At 44.0% G+C, this 18,418-nt stretch overlaps 1 protein-coding gene across 5 annotated transcripts; it reads left to right on the forward strand.

The window, feature by feature from the left end:
- Nucleotides 1-17,533, forward strand: LOC138617787 (myelin basic protein-like). Of its 5 annotated transcripts, XM_069693061.1 has the most exons (7): nt 5-267; nt 8,590-8,694; nt 8,892-8,918; nt 10,078-10,107; nt 11,932-12,015; nt 12,172-12,205; nt 15,937-17,533. In XM_069693061.1, exons 1-6 carry the CDS (start codon nt 148-150, stop codon nt 12,172-12,174), a joined length of 369 nt encoding a protein of 122 aa, XP_069549162.1. In that variant the 5' UTR covers nt 5-147; the 3' UTR covers nt 12,175-12,205; nt 15,937-17,533. The 5 variants fall into 5 exon arrangements, with proteins under 5 accessions (XP_069549163.1, XP_069549165.1, XP_069549166.1 ...); XM_069693065.1 differs by lacking the exon at nt 10,078-10,107 and having other exon boundaries at nt 2-267; nt 11,941-12,015; XM_069693060.1 differs by lacking the exon at nt 12,172-12,205 and having other exon boundaries at nt 4-267.
- Nucleotides 17,534-18,418: the final 885 nt, after the last annotated feature.

An 18,418-nucleotide genomic window follows, 5' to 3' on the forward strand; every position in this document is an offset into this window, starting at 1 on the left:
CTTCTTTCTTTTTTTTTTTTTCCTTCCTCCCTCTCCTCTCTTTTCTCTTTTTTTTTCTCCTCTGTCCTTTTGCTCTCTCATTTAAGAGAGAGACGAGAACCCCACATTTGACAAACACAAAACATACTACCAACTGCTACTCCAACCATGGCATCCGCAAGCAGCTCTGCGCAGGCCGCCTTCGGGCTGGGCCGGAGGAAGAAGAACCCCGGCCTGCTGGATCAGATTGGAAAGTTCTTTGGAGGGGACAAGAAGAGGAAGGGCAAGGTGAGGAAGCGGGGAGAGTAAAGGTTGAAACAAACCAACCCTCCTCATGTATCTCAGTTCATTTGGCTGATTCACCCCCAGAACCACTTTTTTTTTTTTTTTAATTTTTATTTCTTTTAACACACGTTGTAAGAATTTGTTGCTATATATTTGTCACAGAGAATTGGTTTAATTGCTGTTTTTATGGTGAATCAAAGTCTGACGTCCTGCGATTCGCAGTAACCGGCTGATGGGTACTGAATCGACTCTGGATCGTGACTTTGGGTGGGGTCTGTTTGACTTTTTATTACAGAGGCTGTGATTTTTGAATCATTTAAGGATAACTTCCCATGTTGTTCGGTTTATCTTTTATTTGAATGGTATTGACATTTGTAGCATTTTCCTCTTCAGTTAAATTGAATATATCTGCAGATGTGATGTTGTAATGTTTGTTATGCTGTTTGTTTAACGGAACATTTATCAAACTGGAGAACAGCTGCGTGTCAGTTTAGATACTTCTCTAGATGATCATCGGGAACTGGTTCTGGTAGATTATTTTGGATTTTATAGAGGCGTTTGATGATCTGCGGAGACTTCATGCAGCTTCTTTGTGGGGATCCTCTTTGATTTCTGTGTTTCGGGGATCATTTTTAAACATCTGTGATAAAGTCAGCCACAGGGACGTACTTCACTACTGTTTGCACGGTACCACAGTCTGCTAAGGCACTTTCAAAGTTAATGATCACATTGTGCTATAAATGATCAAAGAAATATGAGATGTATATTTACATATAAGGTGTATTAGAGTAGGAGCCTATTATCATCCCATTTGGGAATATTTAAAAGTTTGCATCCTATAAAGTAGGAGCAGGTTTATTGAATCTTGCAGACAAATGATCCAGAGGCATTTGAGCTTTCTAATCACGTTGTACTGTAGTGTTGTCAAGCGACCAACTTTCTGACTTTAGGATGAGTAAATATGAGAATAGTCAAATATACCTGACCGATAAGAACCACTTTGCCCAAAAGAAACGAGTGTCTATTTTTACCGCGATAGGAAAGGTTTCATTTGTAGTCCCGGCACCGGGCGGCCCATCCGTTTAGTCCGACCGGGATCCACTTCCGCACGCGACGGACTGCTTGGCAATGCTGCTGCAGCTACGAAGAAGCAGACTGCTCAGCTCTGCTGGTTTCACTCCCTTCCAGTCGGTGGGCAGCGCGCTCTGCGGTGCCCTCTGGAGGAAGTGGTGATCGAATAGAGATCTCGGCTCCAGCAGCAAATTCTCGAGTTGTCCTGACAGCACTACGGCAACAAGCTGAGCCCAAGTCAGAAAGACGTTTATCAATCTTTCCGAGAGAATGAAAGGATCTACATGTTCCACGGTGACTTCTGCTCGCTGCTCGACTGTCATGAACATGACCGATAGTGGTTTGAGGGGAGAGCTGTGGTACAGTGAGCTAAATCCTGTGGAGAAAAAAAAAATACTCTCTCTGATCATAAGCTGTTTTCCTTTGTCCAGCTTTTCGAACCCCGCCGAGTGCTAATCGGAGCGCTTCGGTACTGCAGAGGAATCGATGGACAGCATGAAAATATGCATCCCCCCTCCCCCCTCCCCTACGCGCCTTACGCCAGCTATGAAATGGTGTTCAGTGTAAGATTCAGGATAAACATGATTTTATATATGTACGTCAGAAATCCTTAACCTTTTCTGCTGATCAGAGTTTTGCTTTTGAAAAAGTTCAGGGAAAATGTCAACAGAACAATAATGAATCATTCGTTTAACCAATTTGCCGCAGTATTTTTTTTAATTTTTTTTCTTGAGTTCTTCATTCTTTTGTTTTTGCCATAAAATTGTATGTTTTCCTCCATACAGATGACAAGTTTATGAAAAACAGAGTTGTACAAATATATATTTATGTATTCACCAAGGATTTGCCTTCAAATGAAGTGTTCACATCTCAAGTAAATAGTGAGACAGGTTAGCCCCGCCTCTGTTGCCTCTAGCAACAAACAAAAACCCTGCACCAACTTTCTGCTGCAAACACTTATTTTTCCAGAGAGAATACATTATGAAGACCGATATTTTTTAGCTTGATTTCTTATCTGCCCTGCCTGTCTGTGTGCGCAGGCATTCTTATAGGATACTTTGACTTCTAGGCTGCAGTATTAGTGGGGAAGATTGTGTCAGTGTTTTTTCCTTGGACTTTTTCCTTGGCATGCTTATTTCAGTAATATTGAGGTGTTTTTTTTTTCAGGCTCGGCAGGTGTAGAGCTATTTACACAGAAACCTCTTGTGCTTTTTGATGTCCTTTGTCCGATTTATTGACATTAAGTTTCCGTCTTAAGTTTTAGTCCGGGCTTCAAGGAAATGTTAAGATAAACAGAGAAGTTTCATATGATGACTCCAAAAAAAAAAAAAGAGATAAACTCCAGCGTCAGGACATTAAACAGCTGCATTTAAATGCTAACAAGATATTCAGTCATTTCAAGTTGCAGGGATAATGACGTGCTAATCGGAGGGGAGGATTAAGTTTGCATGATAATTAGCCATTCAAGAGGATAAGATGACTTCTGAAGGAACAGAGAATATTTCTCAACTTTTAATTTGCTTCCTAATTTGTGGAACGTCACACAGAATCGGTCACGTAGTCCAAGGCGGGGGAGTGATTATGCCCACGAGTCAGGATTTTAGAAGAATAGCTTGCGATGGAAACCAAAACGTCTGTGGTACTGTACTCTAACCCCAGTGTCTTGGATGGAGAGGGGGGGGAGGGGCTCCGAGACTCCCTCTCACATCAGTTTGCTCACCTCAGGTTCTCGTGTCCTTGACCCCCAACCTGAGAGTTTATTTGAACCAGCAGCGGATCAGTGCCGATCCACTGTTTTTGTAACGCCTTCAACTTGGCAGTGTAACTGTTTGTACCTGTTGTGACCGCCGACCTGTTCCTAACCCGATCCCGTTTGAAGCTTTTTGGATTATCTGCTTGATTAAAACTCTTTAACAACAACCTCAGCGCTCTCGTTGTTTTTGTTTTGTTGTTTTAATGCGTGTTTGGCTTGATGTCTCCGACTTTGTTCTTCTGTGGTAAAGATATGACGGACCATGTTAACTGCTCTGCTAACAACTTGTAACAACAACCTGCTCTGATTTGTTATTTCTCCAACTCTGAAGTGATGTTTCCGTGTTACTTTAGCCTAAAAAAAACAACAACAAAAACCAGAGAAAAGCAGCCAGATGTAGAGAACAACTTTGTCTGGAGTGTCAGCCTTAACGACAATTAATACATTTCAACTCCAGTCAATCAATCATGTAAACATAGTGCAAATCAAAGTAAAACCTTTCACTCTTTCACCCACAGTTTGCTTCCTAAAACAGGGAATCTGATTGTTCTTGTTTCCTGGACACATACAAATTTAAAAAAAAATAATGAATCTGGAGTCACATGCACACAACGGGTATCGTCACATTATTGTAGTCTTTATGCGTGTGTTTGTGAGTTTTATTTTTTGTGAAATTCTGGCTTCAAATGTATGCACAAGATGCAAAAATGTGCGATTAAATTCAAGAACAGTCGGAAGTAGAGTCGGTCGGTGTCAGAATAAGTGATTGCTCAATGAAAAAAAAACAAAAAACACAAGATTTTTCATTTTAATTGAATTTAAATGGATGCTGCAAATGATTGATAATGCTGAATTAACAACGAGCCCGCTTCATCGGCCACACATGAAAAAGACAAAAGACAGCCTCTGTGAATGTGGCCTCTGAGTTGAAGAAATTAAAAGTGCTCATATTTTTTTCAAGCATTTCTGTTGTGAGTTTGGTTTATGCACTGCTGGGCAAATTCAATCTAAAAATGACCAAGGGACCATCTGAAAAAGGGGGGGTGAATATGTTCCTTTGAAACAAATTACAGAAAAATCTTTAGCATTTCTAATTAGCAAAAATAATATAACGGTGACATTTCGGCATTAATTAGTAAAGGTTGTGGTAAACGGGGAGGGGTTGTCGCTGCAGCTGCAGCCCGGCAACGCCCCCACTGCAGCTCCAGGTTACCTCCGATTCGACCAGCCTCTACAACGCCGGTTCCCATTAACCACTGCTCCCCGAGTATCATGTCATCATACAGTTTAACAAAGTGAGTTGAACTTTAAATCGGGGAAATGGTTTAAAGAGATTTTAGCTAATTGGTATCATAAACGTTCCCCTGACCGGTAGATCAGACTTTAAAACTCCTGTTGCACTAAAACTTTATTTTCCTTGATCTGTCGGGTGAAGCTGTCATTCGGATAAATCACGTGTTTAAAGTTACTCAGTGTATCGCGTCACACGGTAGTTTCTGTGGGTTGCCATGGTTACACAGCAGGGCAAGCTAAAAAAAAAAAAAAAAAAATCATTTTTGCTGCATTTGCTGCCATGTTTGCAATGAGAAAGTACGCAGGCGGCAGCAACCGCTCACTGTCAACGTCACGGTGAACCAAACCACCCAAAGATAAATCATGATAGAAAATACAAACGCCAAGAAGTTTAGACCACATCAGCGAAAAGAAACACGCACACATTACCTCTCCCAAATAATAAAGGTTACAGGCTCCTTCAAGGATCTGATCTGGTTCATAACACCAGCTTCAGAGATGCTCACAGTGAAGTGAGCGGAGCCGGTTGTAATTCTGACGCACCGTTTTATGATGCTCATTGTAATGAAGGTGGAGATTTTTTTTTTAAGGTCAAGAATCAGAAGTCTATGGAGCCGCAGGCCTTTTGGAGCCGCAGGCCTTTTGGAGCCGGAGGCCTTTTGGAGCCGACCTCTAAGGCGCTACATCCACTTTTATATAAAGTCTACGGTTGGCTCCAGAGAGGCTTCGGCTCCACAGACTGACACGTGACTGGTCGGTGCTATTCGCACTACAAACGGAAACCATAATCTTGTCTGGTCGCCTATAAATTTTGCATCGATATTAAAAAAAACTAAAAAAACAATTCTAGAAATAAGCTGCTGCAAGAATGACCAGAAATAAGGACTAAACGATGCTCGTAGCTTGAGCTCAGTACGTCAGAGGAGAACCGCAAAGATAGCATTCATTTTTTGGGGGGGAGATTTCGATAATACAAATATCGTTAAAAAAAAATATGGATCCTTGTTGCTCTTCGCTCAGCTTAGCACGGCTGGAAACTGTAGGATGCAACCAGAATTACTGTTTAACATCAGACATCAGCTTCAGACAATCCCGTGATGGAGGTTTCCGGTCGTCGCTCTCAGCTGAGCAAACAGTTCCTTACCTGTCGACTGACCTTCAGCAGATGTGAGAGCGGTACCATCGAACTCTTGACGAGCAAATGAATCAACCGTCAACCATCAAGCTTTAATTACAAAGAACCTTTCAAACAACTCAAACGTGATTCAAAGTGCTTTAAAAGCTTTTGACAAATTCTAGGATGATAAAAATCAATGAGGGACTGACAAAAAAAAGAAAAATGACATTGCAAAATGTCAAAGTAGTTTTTATTAATAAAGGCGCCGCAGCTCAGAGTAGAGCAGCTCGGTGGTTAATGGATGGATGTGAGAGAGGTATCGATCTCCCCCACCGGGCCTAACCCTCTCAACAAGAAAACTACATTTGATTTAAACTGTCAACGCTTTTGGAAATCCAGGAAGGACATTAGTCTTTTTTTCTTTCTTTTTTTTCTTCAATTAGCATTCCTTGTCACACTGACTCCAGCAGCAGAATTGGATGATTCACTTAAACGGTGACGGAGGATAAAAGCAGAGCGACTTAAATCACAGGAAACGAAGCCACAACTCCGGACTGACCGGCAGACGATCTTCACCAAGCGCTGATCTAAAAGACGTCTCCGTCTCTGAACATCAACAGAAACAGAAACAGAAAACCGTCATCATTAACAGCATGCCGGGAGCTAATGGAAAAAAAAACGCAGTTGCGTTTTATTTGTCCAAAATATGCGCGATACTCACTTTGACGTACGTTGCAGCAGTGAACTGTTCCATCCGTACGAGGGCGGTTACACAACTTATTCGGCATCATCTTGCACTTTTTTTTTTTTTTTCCCATTTATGCTTCCATTTCCTGTCGTTTACCGAACGCGCAGAAAATGAGCTGGAATACGCGCGCTGACATCAGCGGCAAATAAATAGTTGAAATAGAAGGGTTGGGGTTGGTGGTAAAGGGGGGGGGCAGGCGGGTGAGGGGTCTTATCTTTTATGGGTTTTCACAAAACCCATAAAAGAGAGCGCGGGGGGGGGGGGGGGTCACACTGCGTGGCTGTCATATGCTGTAATGGTGTTGGCGGTGAAAGTTTTGCCCCCCTTTTGGTTACCTTCAGGTTCTTTGATGTGAGGTAATGGACGTGAATCATAGCACTGTATCCCCCCCCCCACAATCACACACACACACACACACACACACACACACACACACACACACACACACACACACACACACACACACACACACACACACACACACACACAGTTTCCTGCTACATCAAAGGGGATCACACTGATGAATAAACTGAATAGACTGAACATACTGAGTGGGTGGAAATGAGTTATGATGGGTTTTTTCTTGAATTTCCTCCCGTGGGCTATAGATTGTTGATGATGTGTGATATTAGATTATTTCTGCTTTTCACCTTTTGTCTCTCTGCGCCGTTCGCGCGAATAACCGGAGGATTTTCTTTATGTTTTTTTTTTTTTTTTTTTTTTTTTTTTGTAAATGCACCAGAGTTTTGACTCAAGCATAAACGTCAGATCATATGAACCAACCTTGTTGAGCAGATTGTCCTGACATTCCCTTTGGAGAGTACGACTTCGAACCACTCGATGTCTACCTTGGAATGACGATTCGTCTCCTTTGTTAAAAACCCGACCCACTGAAAATACTGACAACTTCAACTGCTCGTTTGTGCCACTTTCATTTGTTTTTAAAGACTCGCAGCCAACCGTTTTTACAGTTAAAGTTAACACGGCTGGTTCCATATGCAGCGTGAGACTGCTGTCGTCGATGCCGACTGAATAGATGTAATATTCGGTATTCAGAGCTGCTGCAGCCGGGAATGACTTTTCAACTTAGGAAAGAAGTCCCGTCTTAATGCAGCGAAGTGCTTCGAGTGGTGTCTGCAAATGAGCTGAAGCAGAAGGTAAAGAGGAACAGCATCCTATGGAAAACATTTCAAGTAATCGTATTTTGACCACCGGCACACCATCCCGTTGTCATGCCGAAGCGTGTGATAAGCCCGGCGATCCACGACAGGATGCCGCGTCGGCGTGAACAGTACCGGGACGTATGACCCGGACGTATGACCGGGACGTATGACCCGGACGTATGACCGGACGTATGACCGGGACGTATGACCCGGACGTATGACCGGGACGTATGACCCGGACGTATGACCGGACGTATGACCGGGACGTATGACCGGGACGTATGACCGGGACGTATGACCGGGACGTATGACCGGGACGTGTGACCCGGACGTATGACCGGGACGTATGACCCGGACGTATGACCGGGACGTATGACCCGGACGTATGACCGGGACGTATGACCCGGACGTATGACCGGGACGTATGACCGGGACGTATGACCCGGACGTATGACCCGGACGTATGACCGGGACGTATGACCCGGACGTATGACCGGGACGTATGACCCGGACGTATGACCCGGACGTATGACCGGGACGTATGACCCGGACGTATGACCGGACGTATGACCGGGACGTATGACCGGGACGTATGACCCGGACGTATGACCCGGACGGACGGGACGTATGACCGGGACGTATGACCCGGACGTATGACCCGGACGTATGACCGGACGTATGACCGGACGTATGACCGGGACGTATGACCCGGACGTGTGACCGGGACGTGTGACCGGGACGTATGACCCGGACGTATGACCCGGACGTATGACCCGGACGTATGACCGGGACGTATGACCCGGACGTATGACCCGGACGTGTGACCGGGACGTGTGACCGGGACGTATGACCAGGGTGAAAGAAGGAAGTTACATGATGAAGAGCGATGAAGTCAGCGTTAAGAACGAGGTCGGAGATGTTACGATGGAACTGACACAGGACCCCCCCCCCCCGCCCTCCCGTTACGCCGGTGCACGAGTCCTTGAGAAAGTATGAGTTGATCAGGATCTCTTTCAAGTAACAGAAGTAAATTACATAAATAACCTGTTTAACATTCTTTCTAGACGTTAAGTCACTTACAGGACTTGTGTAAAGTTACTTGGTTTATCTCAAACCTGGATCTTTTCCTGAACTACAGATTTAACACGCAGGTCTGCCGTTGCTCTCCTTCTCTTTGCAGGGCTCTTTCCGAGGCGCTCTCTCGCCAGCCCCTCAGAAAGCCTCTGTGACTTCCCCTCGTAAGCGAGGAGCCGAGAACGCCGTGGTCCACTTCTTCCGCACGATCGTGAGTAACGTTTAAAACGAGCTGCTTCTCTCGGACGCTCGCAGGCTCTCGGGTCAGACGTTTCAAAGCTCTTCAGCTGTGGTTGCTTTTCTTGGACTGTTCTTCCACGTCTGCCTCTTTGTTCTGCTTTCACTTCCTCTGATCTCTCACTAACTCTGTCGAAACCTCTTTACCTTTTCTCGTGAACTCTTCTTCAGGTGTCCCCCGCCCCTCCCAAGTCCAGGGTGAGTCTGGTTCACGTTGTTCAAAACTCACAAGCGCACATTAACACATAAAGACAAAATCCCTTTAAAGACCCACAAAATGCAAGTATTCAGTATATTTTTTTCCCCCCCAGTTCCTGCAAACACCAATATTTACAGTCAGCACTGAGCGACTGCACCTGATCAGACTGTTTAGACAACGAAGACACGGGGGAGTCAGGAGAGGATCGCTCTGAGAAACTACAACTTTACAAAATGAAGGAGATCAAAATTTAAAAAAAAAAATCTAAGAGACAATAAGCCGAATGTTTGATTCAGTTTTTCATTTCTTTGAGCCTCGTCTCGCATCGACGTTGGTCTGAAGCACAAAAATCTATTCGTTCCGTGAGAACAGCTTCACGGTCGTGCGATTCCTCCCTTTGAGACCGGGTCGTGGAAGAAGGGAGTCGGGTGACGGGGCGCGGCTCGGGTGTGGCCGTTTGGACAGACACAAAGGCTCTTCACCCGAGACTGCCCGTTTCACTTTGTTAGCCGTTTTTGTTGAAACGAATACACCATTTTGTGTTGTAGACCGACGTAACTGTGACACGCTTTGATCCGAGTGTGCCATTAGATTTAGTCTGAAATAACGTGGCCCAATAACAACATTAACATCCGCCGAAAGGACGATAATTCCAAAATAAATGGCATCACTTATAAATCGCTTATATGTCATAAGATACTCCCCGTTCGTTCTCTGTTTTAACAAAGGTAGAAACCTATTTACGTCAGAAACACATCAATGCAGTCTGAATTATGTACAAAAACGAATGCTTACAGAATTATTTTTTTAAATGGTGTAAAATAGCTTGTAGGCCAACAGTCTGCATGCTGCAGGGTACACGGTGTGTCTTTGGCTTTGTTGCTGCTGAATGTCACTAAATTTGTGCTCTTTCCAACGTGAGCATCTGCCTTGCTCCTCTCTCCTCCCCCCCTCCCCCATATCTGCCCCTCCCCCCCGCTCCTCCTCTGTTCCTGCCTCCCCCCCCACCCGTGACCCTGTGACTCCTCCGGACTCTCCCACCTGCCTCCTCTCCTTCCCGTCCTGCCTTCGCGCTGAGTAAGACACACTTTTTTTTCTATGTGTCCCCTTTTTCCCTCCAACCTCTTGTCCTTGTCTCTTGTTTATCTGCACTTCCAGTGGAGAGGACTAGCAGCCAAGATAGGCCTGGTAGGTTTTTTTTTTAGTGTTTTTTTTTTTAAAGTGCACCGTGGAGTTATCATGCCTAATTAAACTTGAAGGAGCAAGCGAGGTCGTCCTCTCGACCTGCCTTCAGCGTGACGCCTGCGGCTCTCGCTCTCCATCGGCCACTTATGCCTTCCTAATCAGTCCATACATCAGCGATAACGCCCTCATTTCCTTCCAACTTCAGTCCATTTTAAAGCATATAATTCCCATTTTGTGACTTGGCAGGCTGACTCATCTTCATCATGTGCGTGTCTTGTATATTCACGATTACACGGGCCGTGGTCTCCTCTTCATCATCCTTGTTTCGTTTGAAAAAAAAAAAAAAAAAAAAAACCCCTTTGCGGCTGAATGAAGTGAGGCTGCCTTCTGCTTCGTTTGGCAACAGTATCTGCTTTTAATTCAACGTTCTCACGCGTTCCTGTGAAGCGGCAGAAGGGTGGCTGTGGGGGGAAAAGAGAAAAAAGGGACTCTGCTCAGGGACTGTATGAAAATTATTGGCAAAAGGGACGAGGGGCAAAAAAAAAAAAAAAAAATGGGACGGGATTGTGATGACAATCATTCTTTTGCCTGAAGGTAGGCAGGTTATCGTTTGATATCGTAAATCAGCAGGTTATCATCTTTCTACGCGTTCCTGCATTCTTTCATTCTGCGGGCCGTTTTTTTTTAATTTTTCCACGTGCTTCTGTGTCTTTGCCACGATATGAAATATTCTCCCAAGATCATGAGGAGCAGTCGGGGCGATGGGTCCATCCTGTCCATGCTTGCCAATGAGCGGGTTACGTGTTCTGCGGCAGGTGGAGGGAGCAGATTTGGATCGGTGATATAACTGCTGCTGCTGCTGCTGCTGCTGCTGCTGCTGCTGCTCGGCCTACCGTCCTCGGTTGCGGCCTTTTGCAAAAAATAAACCAGGAAAACGTCTTCGCCGGCGAGCCAGCCTGATCGCCTGGTCGCCTGACGGCGAACAAAACGCAGCGCTGTCCATGGTTCTGAAACAGCACTGCAATATGTCAGCAGGCTTGATTGCTGTTTACAGTGGGAAAAGAGACAGAAGGAAATGACAGTTAATGAAGTGTGTGCATATCTGAGCACGCCTCTGTGTTACTTACTTGAAAGGACGGAGTCTTCCAGCTCAATAAGCCGTTTCATCCGAGTGTAAATTTTGAACTGTTGCCAAACGCGCGGTTCACGACAAATGAACAACTCTCAGGCTCTTCGAGGTCTGAGTCACACTGGGTTTAACATTTCCTGTCATGTTTTTAAGATCATATTAAGCGTGTCATACCTGTTTTCCATGTTTTTAGAAAGTGAGTGACTAGGCGACACGTTTCCCGTTTTTTTTTTTTTTTTTTTTTTTTTTCATCAAACAGAAGAATTGCTGAAAACTTTCAACATCATTTTTAATCGGGAAACTTTTCTTTTTCATATTTTAACTTTGCAGCTTTTCCAACTCCTGTATCGTTCAAATACTTGGATGAAAACCTCGCCGGAGGCGGAAGACTGTTAAAAGTGTAAAAGTGGAGCAGAAGTGCATTGCTCCACAATCAATGCCTAGTTTTTCTCCCCCCCCCCCCATGGGTGTTTTTGGAGAGCGCACCGATCCATCACTCCTGAACACGGCCTGGAGAGGGAACCTCCTATTTATTATAGTTACATCTCTCGTAACTCTCTGAACTTCGCAGCACCACACACAGAACTGAAAAAGGAACCGGAGGCTCTCTGTAGAAAGATCAGCCACATATTAATCCCCCGACGAACACCTCCAAGACTCTTTTGACATTCCCGACTCTTTTTCTCCCTCTCTGCCAGGGCTCCCAGAAGTCACAGTCCGCTAAAGCCAAGAAGGCCGGTGCAGGGGACGGCAAAGGGACCCTGACTAGGATCTTCAAAATGGTAAAAACAAATCAAAATAAATACACTTTCTAACTTATTTCCCAGTGGTTCCCTACAGTGCATATTTTTTTCTGGCAAATGAAAAAGGGATTTCACCCCCCTCCCCCTCCCCCCACTCTAATCACTTTGTTGCCCCTATTGTCTTTTCTGCCTCAGTGATGATGATGATGATGATGATATCAGCAGCAGAGTGAGTAACTTGATACATGACGGAGGGTTACTTGAGTTTAACTCACTTGTTCGACATCGATGTGCTTGGAAGACGCCGTAATCTCATTACAGCCAGCAGCAGAATAATAAGAGGCTTTTAGACGCGAGATTGATCGTCGCTCACGCTCCGAGCTTTATGCCAGCGCTGGTGTAATCATGCCGGAGGAGGGTGATTCAGGTCTGATGAGGCTCCACCGGGGGTCTCCACCGGGGGCTCCACCGGGGGCTCCACCTAACACTCTGTACCTGCTTCAAAGGGAAGGATCGGGCTGCTTACGCATAACCTGACATTCATTATGCAACGTCATCATCGCTTGCAGAGCACGGAGGCTCCTTCAGGAGGACTCGCTGCTGCAGAAATGTTGGCGCAATGTAAAACAGATAACTGGTTCCCGCAGCGTACCTGAAAAAGTTACCGATCAAAGACCCGCAGTGTTGAAATTATAGATTGTCTGCAGGTTTGTTTTTTTCCTTTGTCTTTTGAACACTCGTTTGCCAGTAACTTAAACAGCTGCAGTGAAAACAGCTCAAGTTAAAGAAAATGGAAAAGACATTCATAAAAAAAAAAAAAAGCTTTAAGTCTATGAACCATGGTTCTATTGGGAAATATAAATAATACATATTTAAATAAACGTATCCTATTGTAAGATTATTATTTTTTTTAAATATGAATAATAAATACATTTATGGAAGATTAAAGTACCAAATGGCAAAGTTAGATGTTAGCCTCATAACTTTCTGGTTAAAAAAAAAAAAAAAAGTTGGATATTTCTCTCGTGAGTTGGTGGAAACCAAAAATAGAGCTAAAAGAAGGAATATTGGCAAAGAAACACAACTTGAAATTACATCTAATTTTAGTCTCTGCCTGATCAAGGTCTAAATAGTCAACCGTTAGCTAACATACGAGGACATAAAAATGAGCTTTTAGCTTTAAAAAAAAACAAAAAAACAGAGCTAAATATAAAAAAAAACCTCCCATACATTCAATGACGTTAACTACATTACAGTGTGTTTGAAAAAAAAAAAATTCATTGGTCAAGCTTTCAACGCCTAATAGTTGTTTTTTGTTTTTTTTAAAGTCATAAACATTGCAGCTGATGGTGGTTTTCTGCTCCATCTGTTGGCCGAAGAGAGAAAAAGGTCCGTCAGCGAGGCGACATGGAAACACAAACTTTGTCAGACGAGTCGGTGCTGTAATAAGGAGCTTCCGATTAAAAGAAGTTGATTTTGTGTGTGTCAGAGCGCGCTCTCGGTCAAGATCTCATTAGACAGCAGAACCTTTTCAAGTTTGCGCTCGAGCATCTCACCGTCGCCGTTTTGTTCACCAAAAAAAAACACCAAAAAAAACGCCCCAAAACATAAATCGTAGAAAACTGGGGGGGGGGGGGGACAGACGGGGAGTTGGGACTCCGTTCGCTCCTGCTGTGAGGAAGCGAACGGAGCGTTTTCAAACTCCCACATTGAAAGTTTCAGGACATTTCGGTCCGTCTCATATTCAGCCAACTTTTCAGCTGGAGCACGTATTCATTAGGACTGGCCGCGGACTGCGGTGCTCACGGCTGCGTGACTCGTTATAAGTTCTGATCTGTTTACATCTGTCATGAAGAGGAGCAGCTTACGCTCTCCCACACTTCCCCCCCCCCCGTCAGGTTTTAATCAGCCAGCTGCTCTCGACTGTTCCGGTGCTCTATGTTGAGTCGTCCTCTTTCAGAAGAGATCATGAATTACACGTAAAGTTGGCTGTAACAAAAGCAAAGTCGGCAAGCTTTCGTTTTCTGAGGAAGAGTGAAAAGCTTTCCACGATACGGATGATCTTCTTCAGAAGTCCCTGGAGATCAGTCTCGTTTGTAGAATCTTTCTGCCGTTTCAGAATCTTCTACTCTTGCTGTTTCTGATCTGCGGGAGAGAGTAGGATGTAAAAAAAAAAAAAAAAAGAAGTACAACGTTGTCTCGGAGACAGCTCTGTGATAAAAAAAACAACAACAACAACAGGATGTCTGATTTGGAAATATATAGCACACAAAAAAATAAACAACACGTGGGGAAAAACTGGGAGTTTGTGCCCCCGAAGGGATGAAAAGCTTGACCAAAACGGTCTGAAAGTAAAGGAATGATTCTGAATTTTTAGGCTGTTTATTGTGCGATACTAGCCTACGTCAGTCCTATGAAAAATTTAAAGAAAATAATTTTAGTTGAAAATTACAGAAACAAGAAGTAAGTAAGATATTAGCTCATCATTTCAACCCAGCATTACATTTGGACTTACAGTCTCATAAATTGGACTTCACATTTATATTTTTGTTTCATTTTGAATAATACTGACTGAAAAACGGACTTGTTGTTTGCTTTTTGACATTAAATTCCACAATTGTAAAATGTACTTCCTCATAAATGTGACTTTTATAAATAATTTCAATTTCGTGGTTAAATATAATTATTAAGTAACGTTGTTTTTTTTGTTGTTGTTGTTGTTTTTTTTATTTAAAGGAACTGTTTTACACAATCACAATTAGTTCTTTTGTACTTTTTAGTCGGCCGTTCAAAAACCTACAGCGTGTCTGTACTGCAATGAACTGCGGGTAAATCAAATCAGAAACACGTGGCGAACTTTGCAGCCCGACTCTCTGGAGGTCTGCAGGAAGTCCTCTTGAAGCGCGTGGTGAGCTGGATGAGCTGTGTGTTGGGACGAAGTCCGCACATTTTGGATGGAGCCCGACTCACTTGTGTGTGAAGCAGTGTGACTGCAGACTGACCGACGTCACGCAGGCAACTCTGTTTGGATGTCTGAGGAAGTGAAGTCCAAAAGCTGCAATTAACACTTACCGACATCGGTGCCGCCCAAGAAGAACAAAATAGAGGTTTTCAAGGTTGTAACGCTTAAAAAGTCCAAATTTTAACATCTAACTGCAATATTGTATCTTAGTATATACTCTTGTTCTTATAATTTGTAAAAACAAAAAACAAAAACAAAAACAAATGCACTATTCTGACTCCTTATCACGTGTTCTTTTCATGAATAAGTTTGACTCATTTATAATTTTGACTTAATATAACATTTCCTGCCTTTATCATAAGTTTGACTCATTCTGTAGTAATTTCCAAAGGCGCTATTTCACAAATATGATGCGGTATATCATATTTTTTTTTATTTGATACATTTTTTGTTCTCCTGGTTGAAACATTCTTCTTCACCTATTGCAGCATCGCAGGCCTGAATATATCGCCTACAAACATACTAACCTGCTTATTTCTCAACAAATGACTACATTGATTTTTCAACGTTAAGCCCCGGTGTAATTTGTTTTTAAAAGGGTCACTTAACCAAAAGATGTGCGACAACAACTCTCAGCCTCAAAGAACGACCCGATGAAACCCGACGAAACAAAACACATGAACTGTTCCTCCGAGAAGGGGAGTGACTATTCATACAGGCAGCTGATCTATTTCAAACGGCTTATGATTTGTAATGCCCGTCATCGAGGGGGAAGACTTGCAATTTTGCTGTCAAAACTTCTTCGTTCCAATTATCTTTTCACTGAAATTGCTTTATCGCCTCAGTGTTGGCAAGTCCCGCAGCGGAAACGACTTCCGCCGTCGCCTCCTGAGAGAAATGACCGGCGGGCCGGAAAACATCAGTGTAGTCCTTCGGCGGCGGAGCGGACCCGCCCCGCCGCCCTCTCGTACTCATCATGTGTCTTGTCTGTCTCGCAGGGAAGCAGGAGTGCTTCTCCAGCCAAACGCTGAAGTCCCTCTCGACAACAAACCCCTTCCAACAGCACGAGGGCAGATGTTCAACAGCACGGGGGGGAAACGAAACAAAAAGAGGAAGGACTGGAGTAAATCTTGTCGACCCTTACGCTCACCTTCTCCTCCGCCTCTGTTAACACTCTAACGTTCGCTAAATTCCTCCTCTCCCCCATTATTACTGCCCCCCCCCCCCCGCCCCCCCACCTTCCCCTTTGGCTGGTAGATAGCGACACAATCTGTTCCCCACCTTTCCTCCCCTGCATGCGTTGTGCTTTATTCTGTGCGGTCATCATCGCCGGTGTGAAATGTTTGCTGAAGTTGATCCCGAAGCCGCTCACGTGTGCAGCCTGAATGATCCCCCCCCCCCTCTCCCCTCCTTTCTGTCCTGGCTCTCTTTCTTTCTCTTGTCTCTCTCTCTCTCTCTCTATATATATATATATATATAAATATATTTAGTCGTGCTTGAGTTTCTGTGGACGTCTTAAGATGATTTTCGCTAACAAACGGAGGCTGAAGCTGAAGCAGACCCGGAGCGGTTGAAGGTTCGCGCCGGTGCAAGTCCGACTGACTTGACCGTCATTGCTGCATGTCGACGGGATGAAAAGGCCGGGTCGTTTTTGTTTCGGGAAAAGAGCGGTTTTCTGTCCTGTCACGCCGTCTTACGTCACTTCCTGAACCCTTTTTTTTTTTTTTTTTCTTTTTCTCCGTGCTCCCCGTCCGTGTCTGATCCTCGTTTTGTGAACGATTTAACACACTTTACATTATTAGGAGAGCCATTTTGGTCCCACTGTGTTTTCACTGAACCCCCCCTGTGCCTCAGCTGTAGTTAAGTGTCCTGTCATGAACGTGATGTCGATCCATGTTTGTCACCATATGAGGCTGGCTGCGGATTTTGTGGTAAAAGTGACATTTTTAACCCTTCTAAATCTGCAATAGTCACTGAAAATTTGATTTCTTTTTCAGTCCGTGAGATAATGACATGACTAACTTACCTTTCTGCACGTAACTGAATTATTTCATGGCGCAGTTTAAAAGCTGCAGCGCGATGCCGGACCTTTCCTCAGTGCTTTAGCATAGTCTGCTGTAGGTCTCTTTGTCCTCACTGTTTCTCATGCACGGCGCGCACACACAAAAAAAGCCAGCGCTCAGCAACAAGTGCCTTTCTTCACGACTACCATGAAATACAATGATAAGCTGTGTTTCCTTTTGTCTTGTGGGGGGAAAAAAAAACAACAACAAAAAACAATTTCAAAAAGGTGCTCTGAAACTAACTGTGGAGTGACTCTTCTTGACAATGTGGAAGTTTTCTGTGAGAAATAATAATAAAAAAAAAAGAAAAGAAGGAAGTTCCATCCACCTTCCAAAAGCAGGCGTGTGTGATGTGCAGCGTTCGTCTCTCCTACTGTTTGCGTGTGCTTGGGCGTTGCAAGTGCTGTTCTTTTTCTGAATGGATCCCGGGAATGAATGTAAACATCCTCCTCATTTATTGTACGTGTAATAAAACATGACCAGCCACTTAACTGAGAATAAAAAATTAAAAAAAGATATATTATAAAACCAACTGTACTGTCTTGCGTGTTGAAGTGTGTCCTTACTTTTGTCCAGACCGACGGCAAATGATGCGTCATAACAAAATCAAATAAACCTACAGCGAAGGGACGTTACTGGGTCGGGTCGCAGCATCACGTCGAACAGAGGTGCGGCATCATTTCTTCCAGAAAGCCACAAATGCGTGACTCTCTGGGTAATCGTTATTCACGCCGAGCCTCCTGCGCTCATCGCAGCGGCAGATGGAGCGTTCTCTATTCAGCCTCGAGTATACTCACACAGTGGCTGTAGAATGCATTTTCATGCTATGTTGAAATCACAGAAGTACAAAGGCTTGGGCTCGGGCTCTGGAAATACGAACGCATATCCTCAAAAGGACCTCATCTACCAAAAAAAAACACACCTTTATTTCCTTTAAAGAACTTTTTTTCCAATGCAATTGTATGTAATCATTATTGAAATATGAATCAGAGGGAACAGGAGCGGCAATCACGGACTAGCTGTATGAATCCTACATTGAACCTGGATAAAAGTACACTGACATATCAGTGCTAAATCAGCACAGCAGTGCTAGATAAAGGGGCTCTAACAGGCATGGGGCCAATTTATTTTTTATGACTAATTGAAATACAATCTTGCATGGTGTAGCTGAACATGTATCAATAGAGATTAGTAAAACTATGAGTCAAAAAGAAAGATTAGAGCTCCTTAAAACAGATTTAGAAGAGACGGTACCTGGGTGTGTGTGTGTGTGTGTGTGTGTGTGTGTGTGTGTGTGTGTGTGTGTGTGTGTGTGTGTGTGTGTGTGTGTGTGTGTGTGCGCATTAGTGGGGGCCTGTTGCTTCAGGGACGGGTGACGATAGACTGTATGAATATAAAAATGGACATCGTCTCTGGG

Source organism: Brachyistius frenatus, unplaced genomic scaffold (genome assembly GCF_029030835.1).
Source record: "Brachyistius frenatus isolate BFR_SWC_R1_liver_20210118 unplaced genomic scaffold, ASM2903083v1 Contig_14, whole genome shotgun sequence".
Classification (NCBI taxonomy): domain Eukaryota; kingdom Metazoa; phylum Chordata; class Actinopteri; family Embiotocidae; genus Brachyistius; species Brachyistius frenatus.